Raw genomic sequence first — 26,032 nt, 5'->3', positions numbered from 1 at the left:
GCCCGCCCACCTCAGCCACCATTGGTCACCATCTCGCTGGCGTGATTAAGGCCCCGCCCACTTATCTCTGGGCCCACTCTGAGGCGATCGCCGGAAACGGAGGGGCCGCAGATGAGGAATCGCGATGCATCCTGGGTTTTGTAGTCCACATATACAGCTGCAGCCAGAGAGCAGGGCCTCACGACTCGGAGAACTACAATCCCCAGCAGCCAGTGGAGAGCGGAGGGACGGGGGCTCGCGTCACGTGGGTGCTCGGCCTGGGCGGTCTACTTCTCAGTGCGGCGGCGGTGGCGGCGGCGGCTCCAGGGACCGGGGCCCTTTGTTTGGAGCAGCTGCGGGGGGGCCCCGGAGCGGCGAGGCCGGCGGCCTTCCCCAGCTCGCTCGGTCCCGGCCGCCCCTGGCGGGGGTGGGGGCTGCCCCGGGCCAGGCGTCGCCTCAAGCGCCGCCGCCCCGCCCCGGGCCCGCCCCGCCTGGCCTGAGGGGAGGAACTGGCCGGGTCTTAACGCGCGGCCCCGGCACCTCCGGAGTCGCTGCCACTGCCTGCCGAGCGCTGTAGTCGAAGCTGCTCCCTCGCCCCTCACGCCGACGCCATGAAGATCAAGGATGCCAAGAAACCCTGTAAGATGGGGGCTTGGGCTTGGGCTCGCCGGGTTGGGAGAGTATCCCCTGGGCCCCGTCTGAGAGTCTTTTGGCGGAGCGGCCGGGTTCGTAGCCCGTCGCTGCTTGCCCGCGCTTAGCACAGAACGGGGGCGGAGGGACCATTTCAGTCCCGGGTTCGAGGCGTCCTCCCCAACCCCCCATACATGCCTGAAGAACGCTTGCGGCGCCCTCCCCCAGAGCCCTTTCCCCTACTTCCTTCTCGACATCTGGGAGGTGTGAGAGGGAGTTTTTGATCCGGGTTTTGCCACACAAGACTGGAGATACTAAATCTCTCTCCCGTCTTCCTCAGAAATCTAATTGAAAATTGGTGGTTATGGCTGTCAGGTGCGCGGGGGGCAATTTACACCGTTTTTACTGATTTGCAGGCTTCCTGCCTGTGTCCTTGAAATCCCCGTGGATTCTGGGAGTTGTCACTGTAGTTACAGTCGGAGCTTTTAAACGCACGTGCTTCTTACCGGCCAGTTGATAATTGCTTTGGCTTATTTTTATTTTGAAGAACTAGTTCATGTTTTAGAAAACGCAGATAAAATATATAAAAATCACCCGCATTCCCGCCACCTGGAGCCAACCACTATTCCTATTTTGGTGAATACCCATAGAGAATTTTCTGCGATTCTCTGTATGTATTTTTCTTAAAAACATTATTAGCGTGTTCTAAGAAAGCAGATCAGTTTTCATTTGCGTCCTTTAAAAAACCTCTTATTTCTGCAAATACTTTACTTAATCACCAGCCATTGCGATTTTCATATTACAAGTTCAGTCTTTGAGAACAATGAGGGATTTGGGCATTCATGCTTGTATCTTAGAGTTGTATTGATACTTTACAGATTTTATAGTCTTTTCATATACAGTGTCTCATGTGATCTTTCCAACAGTTCTAAGAAATCTCCAGCTGTAAAATGGGGCACTGACATGACGCCCCTACCTGTCCATCTGGGTTCTTGTAAAACAGCATGTTAAAGCACTCTGAAAACTGTTCATTGTTTGGTCTTCATTTTACAGTTGAGGAAATCCAATTTATTGAGCTCCAGAGTAACTTTGCCAAGGCTACACCACCCCTGTACTGTTGAGGCTCATAGTCCAATGGTCTTTCTCCTGCATCCGTAGGGCATAGTCTAAGTACTTAGGGAAACAAACTTTCCAATTAGGTAGTTTTTTCTGCTATCGAAAAAAAAATTTTTTTTTTTATCATGATTTCTTGTGATAGCTGAAGAGTTCTAATAGTTCAAAGACTCGAAAATTAGTTACTGAATTGAACACGTATTTTGAGCAGGTGTGACAGTGTAGAACACGTGGATATCTTCCCTCAATGCATTTATTTTTCTCTAAGAATTTGCATTTAGCTGAATGAGTTTATGACAAGCTCATGTTCTGACTTTCATGGTGTTACTTTCTTTGTGCCATGGTCGCGATTTGGTTTCTTCGATATGGGTGAACTAATAATCAGGTGTTGATACCAGATCTGTCAAAGATGTTTCAAAAAATATTATTCAGAGTTCATAATATAAACACTTTTGTGTTGCTTCTACATAGTGGTACATTGTGAGATCATTAATCTTAGGATCATGTTGAAAACACTGGTCAGTTAATGATTTATAAGTCTAAAACAACATTTCAAATTTCTTATGTAAATATCGAATGAAGACTTTATTGCCTATTTAATTCTTCATAGTGAAAATAAAGAGCATCTTGTGTTTTGAGGGTGGGAGAAAAGGCTATCTCAACCATGAACTGTCCTGGAAAGTATTTCTAAGTTTTTATAAGCTATTCGTGTTAGTTAAGTATGCCTACTTGTTTTGTTCTTGAGTACTTTTATAGGTTTTTTAGCCTATGCTCTCCTTACCTATATGACATGTAACTTGATTAACAAGATAAAACCCAAACCAAACCCATTCATTGAGTCAGCTCTGACTCATAGCAACTCTTTAGGACAGAGTAGAACTGCCCCACAGAGTTTCCAAGGAGTGCCTGGTAGATTTGAACTGCCAGCCTTTTGCTTATCAGCCATAGCTCTTAACCACTACAAAACCACTGAGGTATGTATATATTTTTAACTTGATGTTTTGTAGGGTTTTGAGCCTGCTTTGCTAACCCAGGAAACCCTGGTGGCGTAGTAGTTAAGTGCTACGGCTGCTAACCAAGAGGATGAGGACGGCAGTTTGAATCCGCCAGGCCTCCTTGGAAACTCTTTTGGGCGGTTCTACTCTGTCCGATAGGGTCGCTATGAGTCGGAATTGACTCTATGGCATTGGGTTTGCTAAACCAATCAGTAAGGTACTTAAATCTTTGTCAAGACCAGAGAGAAGCAGAACATGTATGTGTAGCTTGCTTCTGTATAACTTGGCCTGTTTGCAAAGTGAATTACTTAAATTTTAACACTTTAAGAAATATTGCCTCCATTCTTACAGCAGGTAATAAAGTGCATTTGGAGGTGTTGGTTTCTAAGATAGTGCCTCTTAGATGTAACTAATTTACTAAAGAAGAGAAATTTATCCAAAGCTCTTCTAAATGTAGTATTAAAGATATGAAGATGGTTATTTAGTCTGTTTCAAAACAGCATTTTTTTTTTGTAATGATTATTGGAAAGAGTGAAATGTCTTTTATCCATGAACCTGAAGCGTATCTGGAATTTAACAGTACACAATCTCCATTCTAGAATTTTATTCCTTAAAATAACTTTCTATATGTTAGGAAGATTTTCAGCATTTCATTTCTCTTTATGCCTAAAGAACAATTAAAGAAATCCTAATTTGGCATAGAGTCCTTTTTGGCTTAAATCTGTATGGTGTCAGTAGAAATTAATAGCTCTTTAGCGTTGCTCCCCCACCTCCTTACCAGCATTTAGCAAGATATCAAATTTATAACACACTTTGTTAGAAATTCAACAGTCTGACCTTGAGACTAAGTATCTTCTGTCTAAACATTGAAAAAGATCATTGGACATGCACGTTTCCACTTTTAAATATATAATCGACCTGGTAAGGAAGGTGATTCTTGGTAAAACTATTCTGTGGTTATTTGGGATGTTTTTGTTACATATGGGGGAACTGATGGCAGCTTTCATAGGACCAGGTGAGAAATAGAATAGCTATTATTTTGTTGAAGGCCACATACTCAGGTCATGAGAGATTCAAGGAAATTATTTATCTGGAGAATGTACTGTGTATTTGTCATCAAAGTACTTTAGCATTTGTATTAATGGGAAGTGTGTTTTGCTCTATTTTGTTTTTATAAATGTGTGTTTTGCTTAATATTTTCATCGTGGAAGTGGAATGTTTTATTCGCAAAAGAGTAGGAATAGGTGTTAAATTATGCGGTAAGTAGGCTCTTATGCACTGGTGACCTACTTTTAACCTGTTCCTTGGCTAGAAACAACAAAGCTATAAATTTAGATACTTGAGTGATTTCTTAAGAAACTGGTATTTTTCTTACCACGTGGAATTATTAAGCTCTGGTGGCGCAGTGGTTCAGAGCTTGGCTCCTAACCAAAAGGTCAGCAGTTTGAATCCACCAGCCGCTCCTTGGAAAACCTACGGGGCAATTCTGCTCTGTCCTGTAGGGTCACTGTGAGTCGGAATTGACTGGAGGACAACAGGTTTTTTCATTGCACATAAATAAAGTTTGTGTTTCATACACGTTTGCTCGCTTGCATGCTTTCTCACTCTCTGGTTTGTGCACTCTCTCAACACCCTCTAAGTGACAAAATAACAAGCGTGTGTATTTTTTAATACACTGGAAAATGTAAAAGTTGGTAATTAACACCACTTGCTAAATGATGTGAGTGGACTGTAGTTAAGAATTTGTGTCCTCTGTGTTCTTGTTGCCTCCCCTGCACTTTTGAAATGGTGATTATTTCTCTGGCATAAGGAAATGAGTTCCAGAACCCTGCTGAGTTGGAAAAAAAAAAAAAAAGGTGGCTATTATCAAGCCCTCCCCCCCCCCCTTTTAATTTGTTTGGAGCCATTAGCAAGACTGAGCTCTTTCATTCAGTCCCTACCTTCTTGATTTTAATAAGTAAATTGTCATAATTGATACCTGCTAGAAATGGAAAACTGGTTGCCATTGAGTCGATTCTGACTCATAGTGACCCTATGGAACAGAGTAGAGCTGCCCCATAGCGTTTCCAGGGAGAGGCTGGTGAATTTGAACCACTGACCTTTTAGTTAGCAGCTGAGCACTTGAACTACTGTGCCACCAGAAGGGCATGTAATTTTTTAGTTTGCATATTATGATTACTGAGAAATTTACCATCTGCAGTATAGCATCTCTAAGTTAACCTTTACTTGAGAACAGACAGCACGAAAAGAACAGATAGATCTAACAAGCCAGGTATGCGATTAGTTTCAGACTTTTTAAACGTTGATTTTAAGAAACCTACACTCTTGAGGAAAATCACATAGTCTTTCCAATTTACGGTATGTTTATACCTGTATCTGGTCCAAAATACAAAAAAGTGTGTCACACAGGTTTAAAAAATTATTTTTAAATATTGGGTTTTTGGTGAAAGTTTACACAGCGAAGTTAGGTTCCTGTTTGATCATTTCAACACAAATTGTTCAGTGACATTAGTTACATTTATCACAGTGTAACTGGACTGCTCTGTGTGGCTACAAAGGCATGAAGCAGATGAAAGCAAAAGAAGCTTTATTTAGTTGGCCGAGTAAAGGAGCACACTGGGATGGCTCCTTCAGCAGCATCTCGGGGTTTATATGGGTAAAGTAAGTTGGGTCTGGGGCCTTTGAAATGCCTTAAGGCAAGGTCAGTTTGCAGCCTGGCCCGAAAAGGCATTCCTGGGGTGGTCTGGCCCCTGCTCAGTCTGAAAAGGGAGCCACGGAGATGACATTTTGCCTACATCCAGGTGTAGATGGGGGTGTGCCTCTGAAGTCAGTAAGTCATCTAAAGGGCACAGTTGCTGGTACTGCACTTGTCAAGTGGGCCAGACCTGGTTCTTGCCAGTTTTATCTGGTCCTGTGACCCCAGTCTCTTGTTTTTCCCATCTAGAGTCAAAACATAACCAATAAGGAGATAGCTTAAAGGGGAGGGGGAGGGGGGGGTGTTAGTTTTTTTTTTTTTTTTTTGCGGAGAATGGTACGCATAGCCCCTTGTCTACTAAGGATGGCAGGCAAGCTGCCAGCCTCAACAATGTGTCAACATTCTCTTTGTGTTCTCTTCTTTTTCCGGTACTCTAAGTTCCCTGCCCCCTTCTTTGTTTTTGACTAATTGTTGACCTTTTGGTCTATACTGATGGTTTTTAAGTAGGTCACTTTTGTGTGCCACTGCCGTTCCTCTAAAAGGTGGTCTTAGAGGATAGGCTCTAGGTTTAAAAAGTGCCTCAGGGTAACAGTCTCAGGGAGTCCTCTGTCTACTCTTCCAATTTGTCTGGCCCTATACATATATAAGAATTTGAGTTTTGTTCCATATTTTTCCTCCCATTCTATCCATTAAACTATTGTGAGACTCCAGTCAGAAGGGTCAGTTGTGATAGCCGGGCACCATCTAGTTCTTCTGGTCTCAGGGCAGATGAGGTTGTTACCTCATGTAGACTTGTTTCTTCTCTGAGCTTTTGGTTACCTGCTTACTGTATTGCTCCTGACGAGTAAAGACCCAAAGTTTTGCCTCACATGGCCTCTCGCAAGCTTTTAAGACCCCAGATGCTATTCCGCTAGGATGCAGATCATGATTTTTGTGAACTGTGTTAATGCCAATTAACTGAGTTCCATGAGACTATAGTCCTAAGCCTGCAGACCCAAAAAATCAATCTTTGAAGGTGTTTGGTTATGTCTGAGGAGTATTTGTATCTTCAGTGAATATATGTACCTGCACTCAACGTTTGTATTTACATCTACCGATAGATACTTCTAGAAACCCTGGTGGCATAGTGGTTAAGTGCTACGGCTGCTAACCAAAAGGTTGGCAGTTCAAATCCATGAGGTGCTCCTTGGAAACTGTGGGGCAGTTCTACTCTGTCCTGTAGGGTCGCTGTGAGTCGGAATCGACTCAGTGGCAATGGGTTTGGTCTCGGTATAGATATTTCTATCTGTTCTCACCTGTGTACAAACCTGTACCTACCTGTATACCAATTTGCCTATATTCGTCTGTATGTGCTCAAATGCCCCTTTTTACTTTGGTTGTGCTGCGCTCACTACATCCACATTTGGTGCCGCTTTTCCTATCACCAAAAATAACTAGTCTCTACAGTCTAAAGCATACTTTCCCTCTCCCCCTCCAACCACCAATGAGCATTGGTTTCTGCATTTATTTTTCTTCCTGTAAAAGGGGAATCATACAATATTTGTCCTTACATGCTTGACTTATTTCACTTAGTATTCTGCGTTCCAGGTCCATCAATGTTAAGTTTCCTGAACTCATCACTGATCTTTATGGTTGTGTGGTATTCTGTTGTATGTATGTGTTGCTATTGTGACTAAAACAGCAGTGAACATAAGTAGGCATATGTCTGTTCGTGTCATTATTTTTAGGTCTCTAGGAAACCCTGGTGGTGTAGTGGTTAAGAGCTATGGCTGCTAACCAAAAGGTCTGGCAGTTAGAATCCACCAGCTGCTCCTTGGAAACATTATGGGGCAGTCCTACTCTGTCCGGTAGGGTCACTGTGAGTTTAATAGCTAGTTAAACCTTTTTTTCATATGTTTGTTGGCTGCTTTTGGATGTCCTCTTAGGTGAAGGAAAAGTTTAAGATTTAATGGTAATGTTCTGTTTCTTAAAATGGGTGATGAATTCCTGGTTGTTGATGTTTGTGTTTTTTATGCCTTGCACATTTCATAAATACTCATTTGGTTCTATTTAATATACCAAAAATCCAGTGCTGTCGAGTCGATTCCGACTCATAGTGACCCTGTAGGACAGAATAGAACTGCCCCATAGTTTCCAAGGAGCACCTGGTGGATTTGAACTGCCAACCCTGTGGTTAGCAGCTGTAGCACTTAACCACTACACCACCAGGGTTTCCTCTATTGTGTGTGTGTGTATATATATAACTGTAATATAACATAGCTTTGTTTAGGAAATTTTTTTTTCTTTTTGTGTGAAGGTTTCTTTTTGAGATAGGTCTTAGTTAATGGTTTCATGAAAAGAAATAAGCATGCCTGAGAAACCTTTTTTAAAAAGCAGCAATGGAAGGTTATGTATGTTTTCTTTATCACTTTAATTATATTTGTACCTAAACAGTTGCTTTCTTTGGAAAATATTCTGTAAAACTTAACACTTCCGTATTCCAGACTTTAATTCAGTGGAGGGGTAGACCACCATTACATACAGATGAAATTAGCCTTTGTGCTGCCACATCAAGAGCAAATATTTTGGAACTGGCTGTTGATACACCTTTGAGGTCAGAAACTTAGAGCGCACGCATAGCTTTAGAAAAAGTAGATGTTCCATCTCCTGTAGTGTTTTTATCTTTATAAAGGAAATAATTTCCTAGGCAGTAAGGTTCCCTTGAAACTTGATGGTTTTGTGTAAAACATTTAGCATTGTTCATGTAAGTGTTAATTGGGATTTTTGCTTTCAAGAATGGCAGTAATCCTAGGAACAGAGGCTTCTGACTGAAAATGAAAGTGGCAAGAACTTTGAACCTGGTAATTGCGTTAGCTTTGCAGTTTGCTCCCTGAGTAACATTTTTATTTGCATATGTATCTTGGCCTCTGTTTGACCTGGGGCACAGTAAGAAAAACTGTAAACATTGAGTCCTTAATGTGTTTTGAATTTTGGGAAATACAGGTTTTTGCTTAATAAGTCTGCGGCTTAGTACCTTGTTAGAGATTTTTCTCTCCCCAAAAGTATTTCATGTGGCTATAGTGATTTCCACCACCCTTCCGCCACGTGAAATCTTATAGACTCAAACCATAAACCCATTGCTGTCGAGCCAATTCTGACTCATAGTGACCCTATAAGAATAGAGTAGAACTGCCCCCATAGAGATTCCAAGAAGTAGCTGGTGGATTCGAACTGCCAGCCTTTTGGCTAACAGCCAAGCTCTTAACCACTACCCCAGCAGGGCTTCTTATAGGTCCAAGCTACCATCAAATTGGAGATTAGATTTTGATAATAATAGTATCGTAAGGCTGTCTTTGTTTCATCTAGTGCCATTGGAAGGTATTCTAATCGCATATCTGTCCAACTGATTGGGAAAATTCTGAAGGAATCTTTTTGATTTATCGGGTCATTTGTCTGTTCCTCCTTTTTGTAAGTATCTGACTAAGCAAACATTCTAGGTGTGAATTTCTCCTCTGTAATTGTTAGTATTGCTGCTTGCTACTACTGTTTATTTGAACAAAGGAGGGAAGGGTAATAAGTAACTTTTGCATGAGTCTCTTAAAGGAGAAATTCTAGGTTTCATGAACTAAGCAGTGAAATTTAGTGGTGCCACATTTTTTTAACCTAAGAGTATATTATTGTATAGCTTCTGTAACTTAAAAATTGCAAATGGCCTGTCATTCATTTCAAGAATGTCTTACTTATTTGAGATGGCCTCTGTTGTAAGCCACCCAACAAGATTAAGAAAATTTAGTCAGTTTCTTCTGCATCTTAGTTGTTATACCAGTCTGTAAATAAAAAAAAAAAAAAAAACAGTCTGCTTCTGTAAAGATTCCAAAAAAACTTACTGCTGTTGAGTGAATTCTAACTCATAGCAACCCTGTAAGACAGAGTAGAACTGCCCCATAGGGTTTCCAAGGCTGTAACCTTTTACAGAAGCACACTGCCAGATTTCTCTCCCACAGAGCAGCCGATGGGTTCAAACTTTTGGTTAGCAACCCAGAACTTAACCACTGTGCCACCAGGGCTCAAAGCATAGTGTATGTTCGGAGTCTTGCTGCCTCTGATGTTGTTGGTCATTCAGTCGATTCCAACTCAGAGCAGCCCTGTATGACTGTAGAACTGCTCCAGTAGGGTTTCTTAGGCTGAAATCTTGACGGGCAGATCTCCAGGCCTTTTCTCCTGCAGAGCCACTGGTGGGTTCAAACCACCGACCTTTCCGTCAGTAGCCAAGCACTTAACCATTGTACCACCAGAGCCCCTTTAAATCATTTTACTTTTTTTAAACAAGTTTGTTTTGTTTCGTTTTTCACTAGGGTTGTCTTTAATGTAGACCTGGATCGGCAGTAAGGGTTTCAGATATAAAAGCAAATGAGCTATCTCTCTAGAAGAGAATGAGAATCACTCTTTTTCTATATTCAAAATCATTTACTAATTTTAGTAAATGTTAAATTCTAAAATGGAGAAATGTATAGCGTCTTTTCTCATTGAATCATGTTTCCCATCTTCTGTTGGTACGCAGGTACTTATCAAATAAGTAAAATGTGGGATTTTTTTTTGCATTTTTTTGTGCTTTAGGTGAAAGTTTACAGTTCAAGTTAGTTTCTCATACAAAAATGTATAACATGCTGTTATGTGACCTAGTTGCTCTTCCTATAAAATGACAGCACACTTCTCCTTTCCACACCGAATTTCCAGCGTCCATTCAACCAGCTCTGGTCCTTTTACCTTCTCATTTCACATCCGGACAGGAGCTGCCCATTTAGTTTCATGTATCTAGCTGAGCTAATAAGAAGCACTCTCTTCATGAATATCATTTTATGTCCTATAGTCCAGTCTAATATTTGTCTGAAGAGTTGGCTTTGGGAATGGCTTCAGTTCTGGACTAACAGAGTCCGGGAGCCAGGTCTTCCAGGGTCCCTCTAGTTTCAGTCAGACAGTTAAGTCCGGTCTTTTCACTAGAGTTTGGGTTCTGCACCCCACTTTTCTCCTGCTTTGTCGGGGACTCTCTTTTATTCCCTGACAGGGTGGTCATTGATGGTAGCTGGGCACCACCTAGTTCTTCTAGTCTTGGGCTGATGGAGTCTTTCTGGTTTGTGTGGCCTTTTCTGTCTCATGGCTCATAATTTTCCTTGTGTCTTTGGTGTTCTTCATGCTCCTTTGCTTCAGGTGGGCTGGAACCAATTAATGTATCTTAGATGCTTCACACTAAGAATATTTGTAACTCATAATAATAGAATATTTTTTTCCCTCAGCCTTGGGAATGATGGTAAAATACTGTCTTGTATCCATAGGGAGAGTAAGACCAGTAAACAGGAAATAACATTGTGGAACTTAATATCATAGGATGAAGGAGTCTTAGAGATGACCTAACCCCCCAAAAAGTGACCTAACCCAGTGATTCTCAAATGCCATCTACATCTAGCCGTAGAAGTATCACTTGGATTTTTTTCCCAAATAGATTCCTCACCTTTCTTAATGGTTATTGTCCACTACCTCTGAGGTGAAAGCTCACAAACCGTCGATTCCGACTCATAACAACCCTACAGGACAGAGTAGAGCTGCCCCCATAGGGTTTCCAAGGCTGTAAATCTTTACAGAAGCAGACTGCCACATCTTTCTCCCGTAGAGCAGCTGGTGGGTTCGAACTGCTCACCTTTTGGTTAGCAGCTAAGCACTCAGAAATTTGTATTTTAAAAATACAAGATTTAGTACACTTTACCCTTACTTTACAGGCAAATCTAAGCATCTCTTGTACTCCAGAGTCATCTTTCTAATTCGTAGCTATGACTGTGCCACTCCTGCTCGGAATACCAGCAGTGCTCTGGTGCCTGCAAGTTCAAGTCTAAGCTTCTTAGCCGAGAATGCAAGGCCCTGTGTGATACAGCTCATGCCTACTTCAGCCTCACTTCTTTTCCTAGTTTGTTCCCTAAACCACTGACTTAAGACTCTTTGCTTTTGGATAGGCTGCTTTTTGCTTAGAATTCCCTTAGTCATGATAGGCACCGAGTTTAGCAGTTCTCTACAGATTCTGTGCTTTGCGTACACTTATATTTCACCTATTGCATTTTGTATGTATTTGTATTTATATTCCCCTACAAGTCCCTGGGTGGCGTAGTTCAGCGCTAAACAGAGGTTGGTAGTTTGAAACCACCCAGAGGTGCCTCAGAAAACAGGCCTGGTGGAAAAATCACACCCTTGAAAATCCTATAGAGTAATTTTGCTCTGGAATCCACTCATAACAAGATTGAGCTCTCCTGGAGGGCAGGAAATTTCTTAGACACTTGCCTGGGGGCAGTTCCCTTGCCTCATAGGGACCCTATAGAATAGAGCAGAACTGTCCCATAGGGTTTCCAAGGAGCGGCTGGTAGATTCGAAAACCTGACTTTTTGATTAGCAGCCAAGCTCTTAACCACTGTGCCACTGGGGTAAAACCACAAAACCCAAACCCATTACTGTGGAGTCAATTCTGACTCAGAGCGACCCTATAGGATAGAGTGGAACTGCCCCATAGAGTTTCCAAAGAGCAGCTGGTGGATTCGAACTGCTGACCTCTTGGTTAGCAGCCTGAGCTCTTAACTGCTGTGCCACCAGGGCTCGTGAGTAGAGAAGATGTCAGTTATTTACTGAAGGGAATTGAGGAAACTAAGAAATGTTGATGACTTTTCCAGTCATATGGCCTACTGAGAACACCAAATGCCAAACCCAGTCATTCCACCACACCTTACTGCCGGCTAGAATGTGCTTGTCTCAGTAGACTTACCTTCAGGGTTATTAATGTTTAATTATATTAACCAGATGTACCAAAGAAACCTAATGTGCTTAATGGGCAAAGAAAAGAAAATTTTTTAAAGGAAGTACTTGTCCCTTGGGTTACTTGAAGTGATTATAAGCCAATTTTATTATATTAAAATCTTTTAAAAAACATTTTCAAGCACTAGGTGATGACCTGTGTATTGAAAGAAAACTTCCAAATTCTGTTACCTGGATTACATGATAAGTATTTAATAAATGAAAAGGGATGCCTACCAGATCAGGAATTAAAAGACCTTTTGCCAGCCCTAAGCACTCTGTTATGGGCTTGTAGAAAAAATATAACACTTTGAAGAAAAAAAAGTGAGTGGTGAATAGAAGATTTTCTATGAGTTTTATTGAATGAATGATTCAGGATCAATGAAGTGTGCGGCGAATTAAACTAGTTCCTAATTTGCATTTCTGAAATTAATACATATATATATTTTTATACCCACAGCTTTCCCGTGGTTTGGCATGGATATTGGGGGAACTCTAGTAAAGCTCTCATATTTTGAACCTATTGATATCACAGCAGAGGAAGAACAAGAAGAAGTTGAGAGCTTAAAAAGTATCCGGAAATATTTGACTTCTAATGTAGCATATGGATCCACTGGCATTCGCGATGTACACCTGGAACTAAAGGATTTAACACTTTTTGGCCGAAGAGGGAATTTGCACTTTATCAGATTTCCGACCCACGACCTGCCTACTTTTATCCAAATGGGAAGAGATAAAAAATTCTCAACGTTACACACGGTGCTATGTGCTACAGGAGGTGGTGCTTACAAGTTCGAAGAAGATTTTCGCACAGTAGGTATCTGTTACTTAGTTAAAACTGAACACTGATATGCATTTTGTTCAGTTTTGAAATATGAGACTAGGCTTTCGTCTGTCAAGTTCCTTAGATCGTCAGTTCCCCCCCAATGATACAGACATGGTAGAATTCATGACTAATTTTTTATTTCATTTATTTTTTTATAGGATGATCAAAATTGCCCAAATTTTGGATCATGAATTAAATCATGATATAGAATATTTGGTAAAACCTGCTAAGCCTAAGACTGTGCTACAAAGCTACAATAAAAAGGTAGCTTCAATGAATTTGGTGTACTATGCCCATTGTCACATAATGGGACTTGAATTATTTTCACGGTTGCATGTTTTTATTAACCAAATAGTCATCTCCCCCAGCTCCAGCTGAAGCCACAGTCTTGGTTAGTAGATAACTGAATGAAAATCCCTGTTATCCCTTTGTCCCTGGTTCTACACCATCAGCCTTACCATGTTTCTAGCTCAAAGTGGGTGTTTTGGTTATGGCAGGGGAACCGTGAATAATAGAGACTACCAGGGGCTGGAGCAAAGGGAAAATGGAAGAGTTATTGCTTAATGGGTACACACTTTCTGTTTAGTGTGATGAAAAGATTTTAGAAATAGATAGTGGTGATGATTGTATAATACCTTGAATGTAATTATTGCTGCTGAACTGTACACTTAAAATGGTTTAAATGGCAAATATTTTGTTACATATATTTTACCACAAGAAAGCATGATTTAAAATTTTTTTTTTTAACAGATTGGAAACCTCCACCTGCACAAACTGGATGAACTTGACTGCCTTGTAAAAGGCTTGCTGTATATAGACTCTGTCAGTTTCAATGGACAGGCAGAGTGCTATTATTTTGCTAATGCCTCAGAACCTGAGCGATGCCAGAAGATGCCTTTTAACCTGGATGATCCCTACCCACTACTGGTAGTGAACATTGGTTCGGGAGTCAGTGTTTTAGCAGTCCATTCCAAAGACAACTATAAGCGAGTGACTGGAACAAGGTAGTAACCTTTTTCATCTTATTGCAGCATTCAGATTATTTTCTACACAGAAGCTGTGAAATCAATATATCAATGCCAGCCTCACCAGGAAAATAACATGTATTTGGGCAACAGAAAAATTGTAAGGTTAAAATGTTGCAGGTATTGTCATTTTATAAGGTATGTGTAAGCAGCCACCTAAACTATAATCATTAAATATTTATCATTGGTCATTATCAGCATCAAAATTTCCAGAGTGGTGAGAGCGAATTTTTATCTGGAGTTATTCCAGTAATTTCCAGTCTTTAACCAAAGAGCATTTTCTTGTAAGAGACAGTGTCCTTTTGATTCCAAAGCTGTACAGACAGACATATAGATAGCTGCCTGTGGCATCGGTGCCAGCTCATGGTGACCTGCGTACAACAGGACAAAACGTTGCCCAGTACTGCCTCCTTTTCACCATCACTGACGTGTTCAAGTCCGTTATTAAGGCTGTTGGGCCAATTCATCTCACCAAGCGTCTTGCCCACTCTCACTGGTTCTCTCATTTACTAAACATGTCCTCCAGCAGTTGATCCCTCCTGATGACGTGTCCAAAGCAGGCGAGTCGGACAGTGTTCTGTTGTGATCCATGAGGTCTTCATTGGCTATTTTTTTGTGTGTGTGCTTTAAATGAAAGTTTATAAATCAAGTCAGTCCCTCATACAAAAAATTATATACACCTTGCTGTATACTCCTAGTTGTCCCCCTCCCCAGTGAGACAGCACATTCCTTCTCTCCACCTTGTATTTCCGTATCCATTCATCCAGCTTCTGTCCCCCTCTGTCTTCTCATCTCCCCTCCAGACCAGAGCGACACACAGTCTCGTGTCTGCTTGATCCAAGAAGTTCATTCCTCACCAGTATCATTTTTCATCGGCTAATTTTTGAAAGTACATGCAAACCTTTCTATCTTAGTCTGGAAGCTCTGCTGAAACTTGTCCACCGTGGGTGGCCCTCCTGGTATTTGAAATACTGGTGGCATAGCTTTCTAGCATCACAGCAACACACAAGCCACCACGGTACCACAAACTGACAGATGAGTGGTGGCAAAATTGTATAGCATCTGCTTTATATATATATATTTTTAAACATTTTCCATTTTCCCCCATTGTTCCCTTTTTTGTAGATGTATTCAAGCGTAAACCTCACGACGTGCTGAATAGATTGACATTTAGTTGGCATTGTTGGGCGGCATTGTAATGAATGCTTAAGGGATTAATTTATTAATGTGATTTTTTTATGGGACAGCATTAATGCTCTAAATACCACAAAAAATTGAATATGAATGTGAAATGAAGTGCTTTATTGACGTTTAAGAGGAGGTGGAGACTCCTGTTTATTTAACGGAGGAAGAAAGATTATGGGATACTTTAGATTGACTCGTGAAAAAACTAATTTTAGTTTTAAAATAGTACTCTTGCTTAAATTATACTTAAATGTAATCAGTATTTTATTTCTATGGAAGTTAAAAGTGTATCTCCATTGGAATTTTCTGTGCCAAAGAATTAGAGGAGCAAGCACTACCTACCTCAGCTGATTTTAAAAGACAGAAGTTAAGTGTGTCAGCTAAACAGGTTTAGGGATAGAACCTGTTAGAAATTAAGATGAGACTAGAGAGCAAAGCTTTTGTTTTTAAACCCATTGCCGTCAAGTCGATTCTGACTCGTAGCGACCCTATATGATAGAGTAGAACTGCCTCATTGGGTTTCCAAGGAGCACCTGGTGGATTCAAACTGTGGACCTTTTGGTTAGCAGCCGTAGCTCTTAACCACTAAAATGGTTTTGTGAAAAGTTTATTTACTTGGCCTGACAGTTGAAATCATTTCAGTGATAATATAACATGATCTGCAAATAGATACAGTGAGAAAGGAGCTCTGGTGGAGTAATGGTTAAGAGCTCAGCTGGTATCCAAAAGGTCAGCAATTTGAATCCACCACCTGCTCCTTGGAAACCATATGGAACAGTTCTGCTCTGTGCTGTAGGGCTGCTGAGAGTTGGAATCAATAGCAATGAGTTTGGTTGGATAAAGCATAACTTCTTCTGTGAAGGCTTTGGAAGGTATAGAAGATACCCTCCTGTCCTAATGTCACTTCCGCTAAGTGGTTTATTTGTTTGGGTTGTCCTTAGACCTGACAAGTTTTTACTTCATAATGTTAGCATTTCAGCTCTTAGTAATGTGTTCATTCTATGTTTAATAAATGTTAAATACGCAACTGCTTTACTTTGGAGAATGAATACAGTATGTAGATGTAACTCATCAAGTTTCTTTATTTTCTTTAGCCTTGGAGGAGGTACCTTTTTAGGTTTATGTAGCTTATTGACTGGCTGTGAAAGTTTTGAAGAGGCTCTTGAAATGGCATCCAAAGGTGACAGCACCCAAGCAGACAAGCTGGTCCGTGATATTTATGGAGGAGATTATGAAAGATTTGGTCTGCCGGGTTGGGCTGTGGCATCTAGGTAAGGTTAACATTTATGTTCTGGTTCAAGTTGTTTATTTAGTTGTTGGAGAGCAACATATCAGGCAATTGTAAAAGGATTTTCTTACCCTTAGTTTAGGTTACAGGTAGTTTTAAACATTCATATAATTTAAAAATCAAGTGTACCATTCATTAAGATGTCTACCCTGAGTGCAAGGACCCCTCATGGCACAATGGTTAAGCTGTCAAACGTGAACCAAGAGGTTGGCAGTTTGAACCCACAAGCTGGTCCTTGGGAAAGAGATAGCAGTCTGCTTCCATAAATATTTCAGTCTTGGAAACCCTCTGGGGCAGTTCCTACAGGGTCGCTGTGAGTTAGAATCAACTTGATGGCAACGGATTTGGTTTTGGTTTTACCCTGAGTGCACCTTAAAGGTGCACCGTTTTTATTCATCCTTGAATATCCTTCATTGTTTCTTTACGCAACTACAAATGGATATTCTTATTAGCCCCCTCGTAAACAAAAGGTAGCGTACTTAATATACCATTATATAGCATACTGTATAAACCCTGGAGGTGTAGTGGTTAAGTGCTACTGCTAACCAAAGGGTCGGTAGTTCAGATCTGCCAGGCGCTCCTTGGAAATTCTGTTGGGCAGTTCTACTCTGTCCTGTAGCGTCGCTATGAGTCGGAATCGACTCAGCGGCACTGGGTTGGGTTTATATACTTTTCAACCAGCATATTTTAGAAATTATTCCATATCTATAAATACCTCTTTTTAACGGAGCCCTGGTGGTGCAGCGCTTAAGAGCTACGGCTAGTTGGCAGTTTGAATCCACCAGCTGCTCCTTGGAAACCCTATGGGGCAGTTCTACTCTGTCTTGTAGGGTTGCTAAGAGTCAGAATCAACTAACTCAGTGGCAACAAGTTTGGGTTTTTTGGTTTACTTGTTCCTTGTGTAGATTTTTGTTAGTTTGTTTTGATTTTACCCTTGTTCGTTTTTATTCTTTCGGCCCTAATTTTAGAAAAATATCCAGGATTATATGTCTGCTAATGTATGAAAGGAAACCCTGGTGGCGTAGTGGTTAAGAGCTACGGCTGCTAACCAACAGGTCAGCAGTACAAATCCACCAGGCGCTCCTTGGAAACTCTATGAAGCAGTTCTATTCTGTCTTATAGGGTCGCTATGAGTCAGAATCGACTCGACAGCAACAGGTTTAGTGTATGGAATGTTGCTGGTTAACAGCAGGTTTGATTTTTGTTTTCCATTTCTCTGCAGTTTTGGAAATATGATTTATAAGGACAAGCGAGAATCTGTTAGTAAAGAAGATCTGGCAAGAGCTACTTTAGTTACTATCACCAATAACATTGGTTCTGTGGCACGGATGTGTGCAGTCAATGAGGTAAAAAAAATTACATGATAAACATGAATTTTATATACATCCTGTCAGACTTCATGTTCCTTAAGGAGGCCTCTAGGATTGAGCCCTCTTACTCCATTAAAATCCCGTGACGAATAAGTATGTATGTTATATACCTTGTTACATTTTCTTTAAAATGGCAGTGTAATTCAGGTTGGGAATAGGATGTAGAGATATTTACATTTTACACTTATTCAGAGATACATAGCCTTAAATCTCTTGAGGATAGAAAAATCCTTTTTTTTTTCTAAGCACGAGTTATTTTGAGGTAACTACTCATTTAAAACTTTTTTTTTTTTTGCGATTAATGTTGCATTTGATTAGTGAAATACTTGGAATTTTTCTTACTGCCCTCGGCTTCTTTACAGTGCTGCCTTGTTGCATATGGATCAAGCAGCATTGTACAGGGCTATGAAGGCATTGAGACTTGTTCTTCACAAGAAATTTGAATGATGTTTTCTTAAAGAAAACTGTAAACAGTTTATATTGCAAGAGGTACCATGTTGGGTTTTTTATTTGGAAGAGAATATATATGTATATATATATAAAATTCTACCTTCATGTAAGATAAATGTATTGGTCCATTGTAAGCATAATTTTGTAAATACTAAATACTTAAAATGAATAAGTATTTATAGAGTACTGGGGGCGCTGGTGGCATAGCGATTAAGCACTCAGCTGCTACCTGAAAGGCTGGCGGTTCTAATCCACCGCCACTCTGAGGAAAAGTGGCCATCTGCTTCCGTAAAAATTCTGGATTTGGAAACCATATGAGGCAGTCTACTCTGTCCTGTATGGTCGCCGTGAGTTGGGTTTGGTTTTTGGTTTGTGTGCACCAGCCATTGTTCCAGGTACTTGGAATACAAAGATCCCTGGACTTTGTGGAGTTTACAGTCATTTATTAGTGACGTAATAAGTGGATTATTATGTCATTAGATGATAAATGATATTTTTTAAAAAGAGGATCAGATGGGATAAAGAGAATAGAGAGTAGGGCAGGGAGTTGCAGAGGACAGACTGCCAAGTAAGTAGAGCGGTTAAGGAAGGCCTCATTGAGGATCTGACCCTTGGGTAAAGAGGGAGGCGAGAGAATCATGCATACACAGATATTTGGGAAAAGAGAAAAAACTGCAAAGGTCCTAATTTATCTTCTGAATTATTTTATGTTTAAATCTAAAATTTTACGTTAAGTTTTTCAGTAACAGTGCGATAAATTGGTTGACAGAACCACTTAGCAGGCCTTTTGACTTAGATTTGGGGAATAATTTATTTTTGTGGTTAGCAGTAATCCGGGACCTTTGTTCTTAGCTCTCTAGGTCTAGATTTTCACTGGCCAATTGGTAATTACCAAGGTCCTTGGTTTACATTATCCAAACTTGTGCAAAAATTTATACTCAAAAGTTGGTGTATTGTGAGGGTAGGAATAGGTTTTCTAGAGATTGAAACACTAGTTCCCTCCTTTAAGGATTTCCTGATCATAGAAGCACCTAGGAAACCAAATGAGTGAGTACGGAATCTTAGCAGAGAAAGTGGCTTGATGAGCCATGCCGGGACATAGAATGCCTGTAACCCTGGGGTCTGATGCACATGCTGCCTTGTGAGTCAGTGCTAGCTACTTCCCAGTTCTATGTAGATTCTACAGTTGTGTCTCACGGAACATGCCATTGCAATGTACTGGCCAGATTTACAGCTCATTTTATCATATACACTTTACTTTTCCTTGATTTGACTCCTTTAATCTCATCAATAATGTGTCTCCAAATTATTTTGTTAAATGGACTCTTTGGCCATTTTAAAGAACAAGTCTCAACCAAAAATGATTTGCCCAGGGTCTTTCTAGAACTGATTTTTAAATATTCAGCATTATTGAGCCATGTGCCAGAAATGTAGTAGGCATATAAGTAGGGATGTAGTAGTTCACATTTTTAGATAAAGATTCTGCAAACTTTATTGTAAAATTTTCATTCTTTTTTATGTCACTTCATTCTTTTAGAAAATAAACAGAGTTGTCTTTGTTGGAAACTTTTTACGTGTCAATACGCTCTCAATGAAACTCTTGGCATATGCACTGGATTATTGGTCAAAAGGTCAACTGAAAGCATTGTTTCTAGAGCATGAGGTATGATGGGAAAATGATGTTTTGTGAATTTCAGTAACAGCATACTTTTTATATGAAAATTTAATAATTGCTTCTTACTTCATAAAATTGTTTACCTAAGTAGTATATTGACTCCCTCACTTCCATTAGAGTTGGGGAGGGGAGTATTACGGTAACCTGGTAGGCACCCCCTTGAGATGAGAATTTCATGGTTTTTCACTTCTAACATCGAGAACAGTATCAGGTCTGTGAGTTGCTCAGATACTGAGACTGCTGTTCCTCTTCATGGTTAAGGTTTTGCTTTGTTAAATTGTTTTTCTTTTGTTTCTTTCTTTGTTTTTTAATTCCCTGAGATCAGAAAAGTTTAAAAATTAGATAATTTAGCAAATAAAGTGTTCTTAATTCCTTCCATTACAGCCTTACCCCCACTTCCAGAAGTAACCATCGTTAGAATTTTGGAATTTATTCTTCCAGATTTTTTTTTTTTTTTCTATTCATTTGCTACATCCAGTTAAATTCTGGTCTGAGCAAATATTAGTTCAAATAATGCTTGCGCACATACTTTTGAACTTAAATCATTTTGTTTACAGCCAGAGTCAAGTAGATATTACCAAAGGTTAATAACACAGCTTCGAAGTGTTTGCTCTACTCCTGTAAGCTTGGTGTCTCATTGTCCTGTTGTCGCTGTCTGAGTCAGAATGGTGTACTCTTGAGCAATTCCATGTGGTATGCTTCGTCTGTGTCAGGTAGAGCCGAAGGAAGTTAGTTTATTGAGTAAATGGGAAAGGGAAGCACAGTGTTATAATAGCCCTGGACACTTTATTATGTAAAAGCCTCACTTAAAGTGCTTGTTTTAAAGGTGTATATAATTTTACTCAAAAAATTTAAATTAGAATAGCTAATGCATTAAATTTCCCAAGAAATATTCTTGAACAAATAATATATAAATGTGTGTTTTTCATAGTAGTTAATACCGTATACTGGTTTAAAAGCTGCACTACATTAACACTTGTTTACAAATTTTACAGGGATACTTTGGAGCAGTTGGTGCACTTCTCGGACTGCCAAATTTCAGCTAAAGCGTCAGGTTTCTCTCTGCTAATAAATGTCACCCAAGAGGAACTGAAAACCAGAGGCATTATTACTGCATTGTTTGTCACTGGGAACCAAAGGATAGAGATTAGCACTATTCCTGTTGGTTTTTAAATGTCAAAGCGCTAAGCTGCTGAATGTTGCCATAATACAGTAAAGGAGAGAACTCCGGCACATGTCACGTATCCCTAGTTGAAGTGCTTTCCCTTCTGTATATAGCCAGTGCTTAAATCCTTAAATGCAATACAGCCTCTGATTATTGAGCTTCCTCTGAAAAAGGTTTTTCTATTTTATGTAGCCAGCATTGCAGCACTGTCTGCTCACACACAGAATCTTCAAATCTCAGAAATGTTTAAAAAAGTTTAGCTTATGAAAATAATTCTGAATATTTGTTACAAGTCTGTTTTATGTGCATTTTGGTTATTAGTGAGCAACTGTAATATACCCAGTATCAAAAATTACTGAAAGTCAATCAAATATGATCATTTTTATGTGATTTTAGAAATATTAAGGCAATATTAATTATTCATTCTTACGGTTTTTCTAACATATCTCCTCCCAGAAAGCATGTTTACATGATCTTTCCCCAGAAGTATAACCTTTTGCAATTATTATTAAATTTTAACCTAACTTTTAAAATAAATCTAGAAAATGCACATATTTGGTGATACTGCACTTTCTGTATTCTATTAGTTATAACTAATCGATACATTTAAAAATGTTTTGAATTTGGAGACTTCATTACTTGTTTGGAAGTCTGTGTAATAGGCCCTAGGACTGTTCTCATATGGCCTGAGTGTATCAGAGTTAGTGCTCTTTCTATACCAGATTATTACCTCAGGCCCAAACTTAGTCGTTCTTTCTGAACCGTCAAAGCTAAAGACTTTATTCTGCTATGAACTGCAGCAACAGAATCATTTATTCTGAAAGAATGGTATGGAAATCTGAATGATGAGTTGTTTTGAAACTTTGTGGGTGTCAGGCAGTATCGCAGAATTATGAAAGGATCAATGTTTTCGCGCATTCTGGTAATAAAAGCATTACCGTTCCAAAATGTGTAAATCCACTTGCCTTGGAAAATATGCTCTATTTTAAAATCATTATTTTTTATAATGTTTTAAAGGTTTTCAGATTTTTACTTTGAACAGTTAATAGTTTGGAGGTTCCATAGTTCAGTGAGGTTGTTGGGGTCTGTTTCTCATGGTTTTGGAAGTAGAAAGACTTGGGGAAAAAAGTTACCTCCATAAATTACCAGTAAATCTGGATGGATTTTGAAGAGTTTAAAAATTGTTTATGTGAAGAAATATATTGTGTTTCTGTGGGCCATAATTTTGCTCAAGTGTGCACAATTGAGAGCAATTTTCGGTAAACCTGAGGTGCTTGGTAGAGATTTCTCTGTGTACTTTTCCAAAATCATGCTCAAATACTTAAAACAGTTTTCTTTATCTAAAGACATGAACATACAGATAACGAGAGTGAGTGTTTAGAGGGGAAAGTATGTAGAGGTAATTTTTTAGAATTTAGAATTCGTGTTAATCAGTAGCCGATTTAAAACCTCAGTGACTTCCTTCTCCTTGGTTTAATGTTTCTGTTGTAGCAACTAGATAGTTCAGTCAGAATGCCATTGTTTTAAATGAAGTTTATGTATCACTTCCCATTGATACTGATTAGGCAGTAAAATTGCTGAGGACACATCCTGGCAGTTTCTAAGAATCTTTTTCTCTTCTTTATAAAACTAATGACTTGTATTCCTACACCCAGACAGTTTTAGTCTGTTTTATTCCCCAAAGACCAAAGTATTAGTAGACATACTTGCCCGTTGATATGGGTGTCCCTTACTCAGCTACTCTAAATTAAATAGATGAGAAATAGGCTTACTTTTTTTAGTTTAGGAAAAGCCAACGCCATTTCCAATTATATACATAATTATTGAAAGTCCTCCAAGAGGCTCAAATATTTTTGCCAAAAAGTCCATAAAGACTTCTGGAATGCAGATGTGATCGCTATATTGTGAGTACCAGTTCCTGAAACACTCAGTCCATTTCTGAAGCAGAATGACGCAGCTTTAAGTGGAGGTCTTCTTGTCCTGTGGTGCTCTTGCCTTTTAAAGAGTAGTCTGTCGCATCTTGCCTTGATTTTTAAGGTTGTGTTCTTGTGTGGGAGACCTACCCAGGCAATAAGTTCCAGATGTCCTTTATAACCACTCTGCTTTTACACACAAAATTTTTTTCTATTTTTTTTTTTCTGTCATGCACTTTATGCTTTCTACTCTCTTGAATTTGAGAATGTAGTTTAAAAATCTTCTTTAAAAGCTATGTAAGAACTGAAAGGATAATGACCAGGAAAATGAGTATATAGTATTTTGATTTGACTTAACGTTTTGTGGTATTTGTAAACAAAATACCAGAAACATACTGCCTTTTGTAATAATGACATTATTTAAGATGTTTTGCCATGAATGTCAATACTGTTCTATTTCCCAGTAAGTATGCATATTAAAGTGTTTATTTTAGTGTGTTTTATTCTAACACAAAAGGGATTCATACAGCTTTATTTCTTTAGCGTTATTATTCAAAGCCCTATCATCAGATGAACTCAGAAAATAATGTGCTTTTCTGTATTGCTGCCTGTTTTCAATATTTGGGACAGTAGCTGTCTTATTTTATACTGAGCCAAGTAATAATCAGTAAAGACCCAAGAGGACTGAATAGTTTTAACTTTAAAATATATAAGTAGGTCATTAAAAATAATGGTGGCATGAAAAGTGAATTCATTGTAACTTTTCTGCCACATTTAAATTTAGTAATTTTCACTTGCAGAAAGTTAAAGTGGTTTCTTAAAACTTAGCAGTCCGTGTCTTGGGTTATGCGGTAGACATGAGGTCATAATTTGATGTTGCATTAGACATCGCACTGTCACTGTTCTCATTTCCCTAAACATTAATTCATTTGTAGAATGAGAGAATTAAACTGAAACTCTTGAGGTCTGTTCTAGCTCTAAGATGTTTTGTTAAAATGGGAAATAACTCGTATTATCCCAAGAAAAGACAGTTGTTTTATTCGTGGCAGTATTTGGGATAACTGAAACAGTTTGTTCAGATATTTGAGGTCATATTTTACAGTTTAGTGCTTATGTAGCATTTTTATAATTACTACATAATTTTTATTTGTATGTGTTAATAGGTACTAGATTTTGGATTCTCACCAAACCAATAGAGTGGATAGCAATTATTTCTCTCATAATGTTGTTATTGTCAAGTAGATGAATCTTAATATGAAGGTTTTACGTGTGTGTACACAAACACATCTTAGTGTTCAGTAACTTTAATCTATAAAAGTGTCTGGAATTTTTACTGTGTTTATGCTAAAATCATGGGCATTATTATAACAAGTTTTTCACTGTACAAAAAAACATTCCACTAGGCATTTGAAAATCAGGTCTATGTATTTTTTGTAGCCCTTTCCTTTAAGCTGTTTTTATTTCAGATTATTGTAAGTACAAACGTGGAATAAATCTATGCTGGAATTATTTGTTGCTGTTGTCAAACACAACTCAGCAAAATTTAAAACATGAGTTTAATTACCTGCAAGTGAGTTGCAAGTGAGTTGAAATACCATCGGTTACAGACATATCCACATTAAGTGTTGAAGGCTCAGTACTTTTATCATTAGGACTGTCTGGGTAATCAGATGGACACGTGTTTGACATTCCTAACCTACTAATGACAGCAAACGGACCAGTGAGCTGGTGCTGGGGCTTTTCAAGTGCCACCGTTAGTGCCGAATGATGTGTTTGGGGGAAAATGGTTTTTATTTTTTTAGGGGGAAAAAAACTTTAAAATATTTACATTCTGGCCCCAATAGTCCCAGGTTGTTTTTGTGTTCTCTTGTAGATTTTATTTTAGTCTTTTCTTTTACTGCAAATGCTACTAATTTTATGTTTAAAAAACTAATGAGGAATGTATTTTTCAAAGGAATGAGTGAAGTGAAAAATTAAGGTTTTTAATTTGAATAAATATGCAACTAAATTCAATCTCCGATGTTACAAATAATGTTTTTGCTACTTCTCAACATATTTCATATACAGCAGTACTTACTGTACCAATCAAGGAACATTTCAGTTTTTACATAATTTGTAAAGTCTGCATAGAAAATGCAAATAGCATTGTACCTGCTGCAGTCAGTAGTTGTTGCAGGTGTTAAGCCATGTTGAAATTTGCCACAAAATGAATATCCTACTTTTCCCAAAAATAATTGTTGAAGTTAGAATGCGAGTGATGTTAAAATAGTTTTTTTTTTTTTTAACATTGTGTGCTTTTTATTTGAACTACAGTAAAACTTTTGACTAACTGAAATTGAATGGCATTGGTCTTAATTCTGCCCATTTATCAACCGAATCATACCTAGATGTTTTATATGTCCCGGCCTAGAGAGTCCTTTAATCTTGGTGTTAATTTTGCTTATACAAACCACTTCAGTTTAGTTGCCTTATTCTGTTGATTACATTGTTTTTGTTAAGTCTGAGCTTCGTCATGTCTGAATTCTTCTAACACTGAATCTGTTGTAAAAATGTATATGTGCTACAAATTTTATTCATAATAAAATAAGTTATAGCCTAATGTAAACTATTAAACATTTTTTGTAAATTGCCTAATTTATTTTTTCATTTATGTACAGTTTCTTATGTAAATTTTTAAAATACTTGTTGCGGCCTGTTCCATAAACATTCCGGTACCCTTTTCCTTAATGCTTACTTGCATGAAAGAAACTTGGGTTTTATTTGCTTGTTTGTATTGTATGGCCATTAAACCAACTTCAGTACTCTGCCTTCTTTACTCTGGTTTAGTTTTTTCTAGTTTTGTTTGTATTCTAAATGAATATTAGAACCAGGCTTTTTCCTACTTTCCAAATAAATTCTCTAAATTGTTTACTA

At 38.8% G+C, this 26,032-nt stretch overlaps 1 protein-coding gene across 1 annotated transcript; it reads left to right on the top strand.

The window, feature by feature from the left end:
* Positions 1-307: 307 nt before the first annotated feature.
* On the top strand, positions 308-26,032 carry PANK3 (pantothenate kinase 3). Its single transcript, XM_049874291.1, has 7 exons — positions 308-618; positions 12,683-13,035; positions 13,799-14,052; positions 16,353-16,529; positions 17,769-17,892; positions 19,904-20,029; positions 21,037-26,032. The coding sequence occupies exons 1-7, from the start codon at positions 591-593 to the stop codon at positions 21,085-21,087; spliced, it is 1,113 nt and encodes a 370-aa protein (XP_049730248.1). The 5' UTR covers positions 308-590; the 3' UTR covers positions 21,088-26,032.

The sequence above is a fragment of the Elephas maximus genome, chromosome 2 (assembly GCF_024166365.1).
Source record: "Elephas maximus indicus isolate mEleMax1 chromosome 2, mEleMax1 primary haplotype, whole genome shotgun sequence".
In the NCBI taxonomy this organism is placed as follows: domain Eukaryota; kingdom Metazoa; phylum Chordata; class Mammalia; order Proboscidea; family Elephantidae; genus Elephas; species Elephas maximus.
The sequence above is the reverse complement of the archived record's forward strand: the minus strand, read 5'-3'. Positions and strand labels throughout refer to the sequence as shown.

Coding starts and splice junctions, on each gene's coding strand:
- PANK3 (XM_049874291.1), top strand. CDS start 591: ATGAAGATCAAGGATGCCAAGAAACCCT. Junction 619..12,682: donor CAAGGATGCCAAGAAACCCT/GTAAGATGGGGG, acceptor TTATACCCACAG/CTTTCCCGTGGTTTGGCATG. Junction 16,530..17,768: donor GGTTGGGCTGTGGCATCTAG/GTAAGGTTAACA, acceptor ATTTCTCTGCAG/TTTTGGAAATATGATTTATA.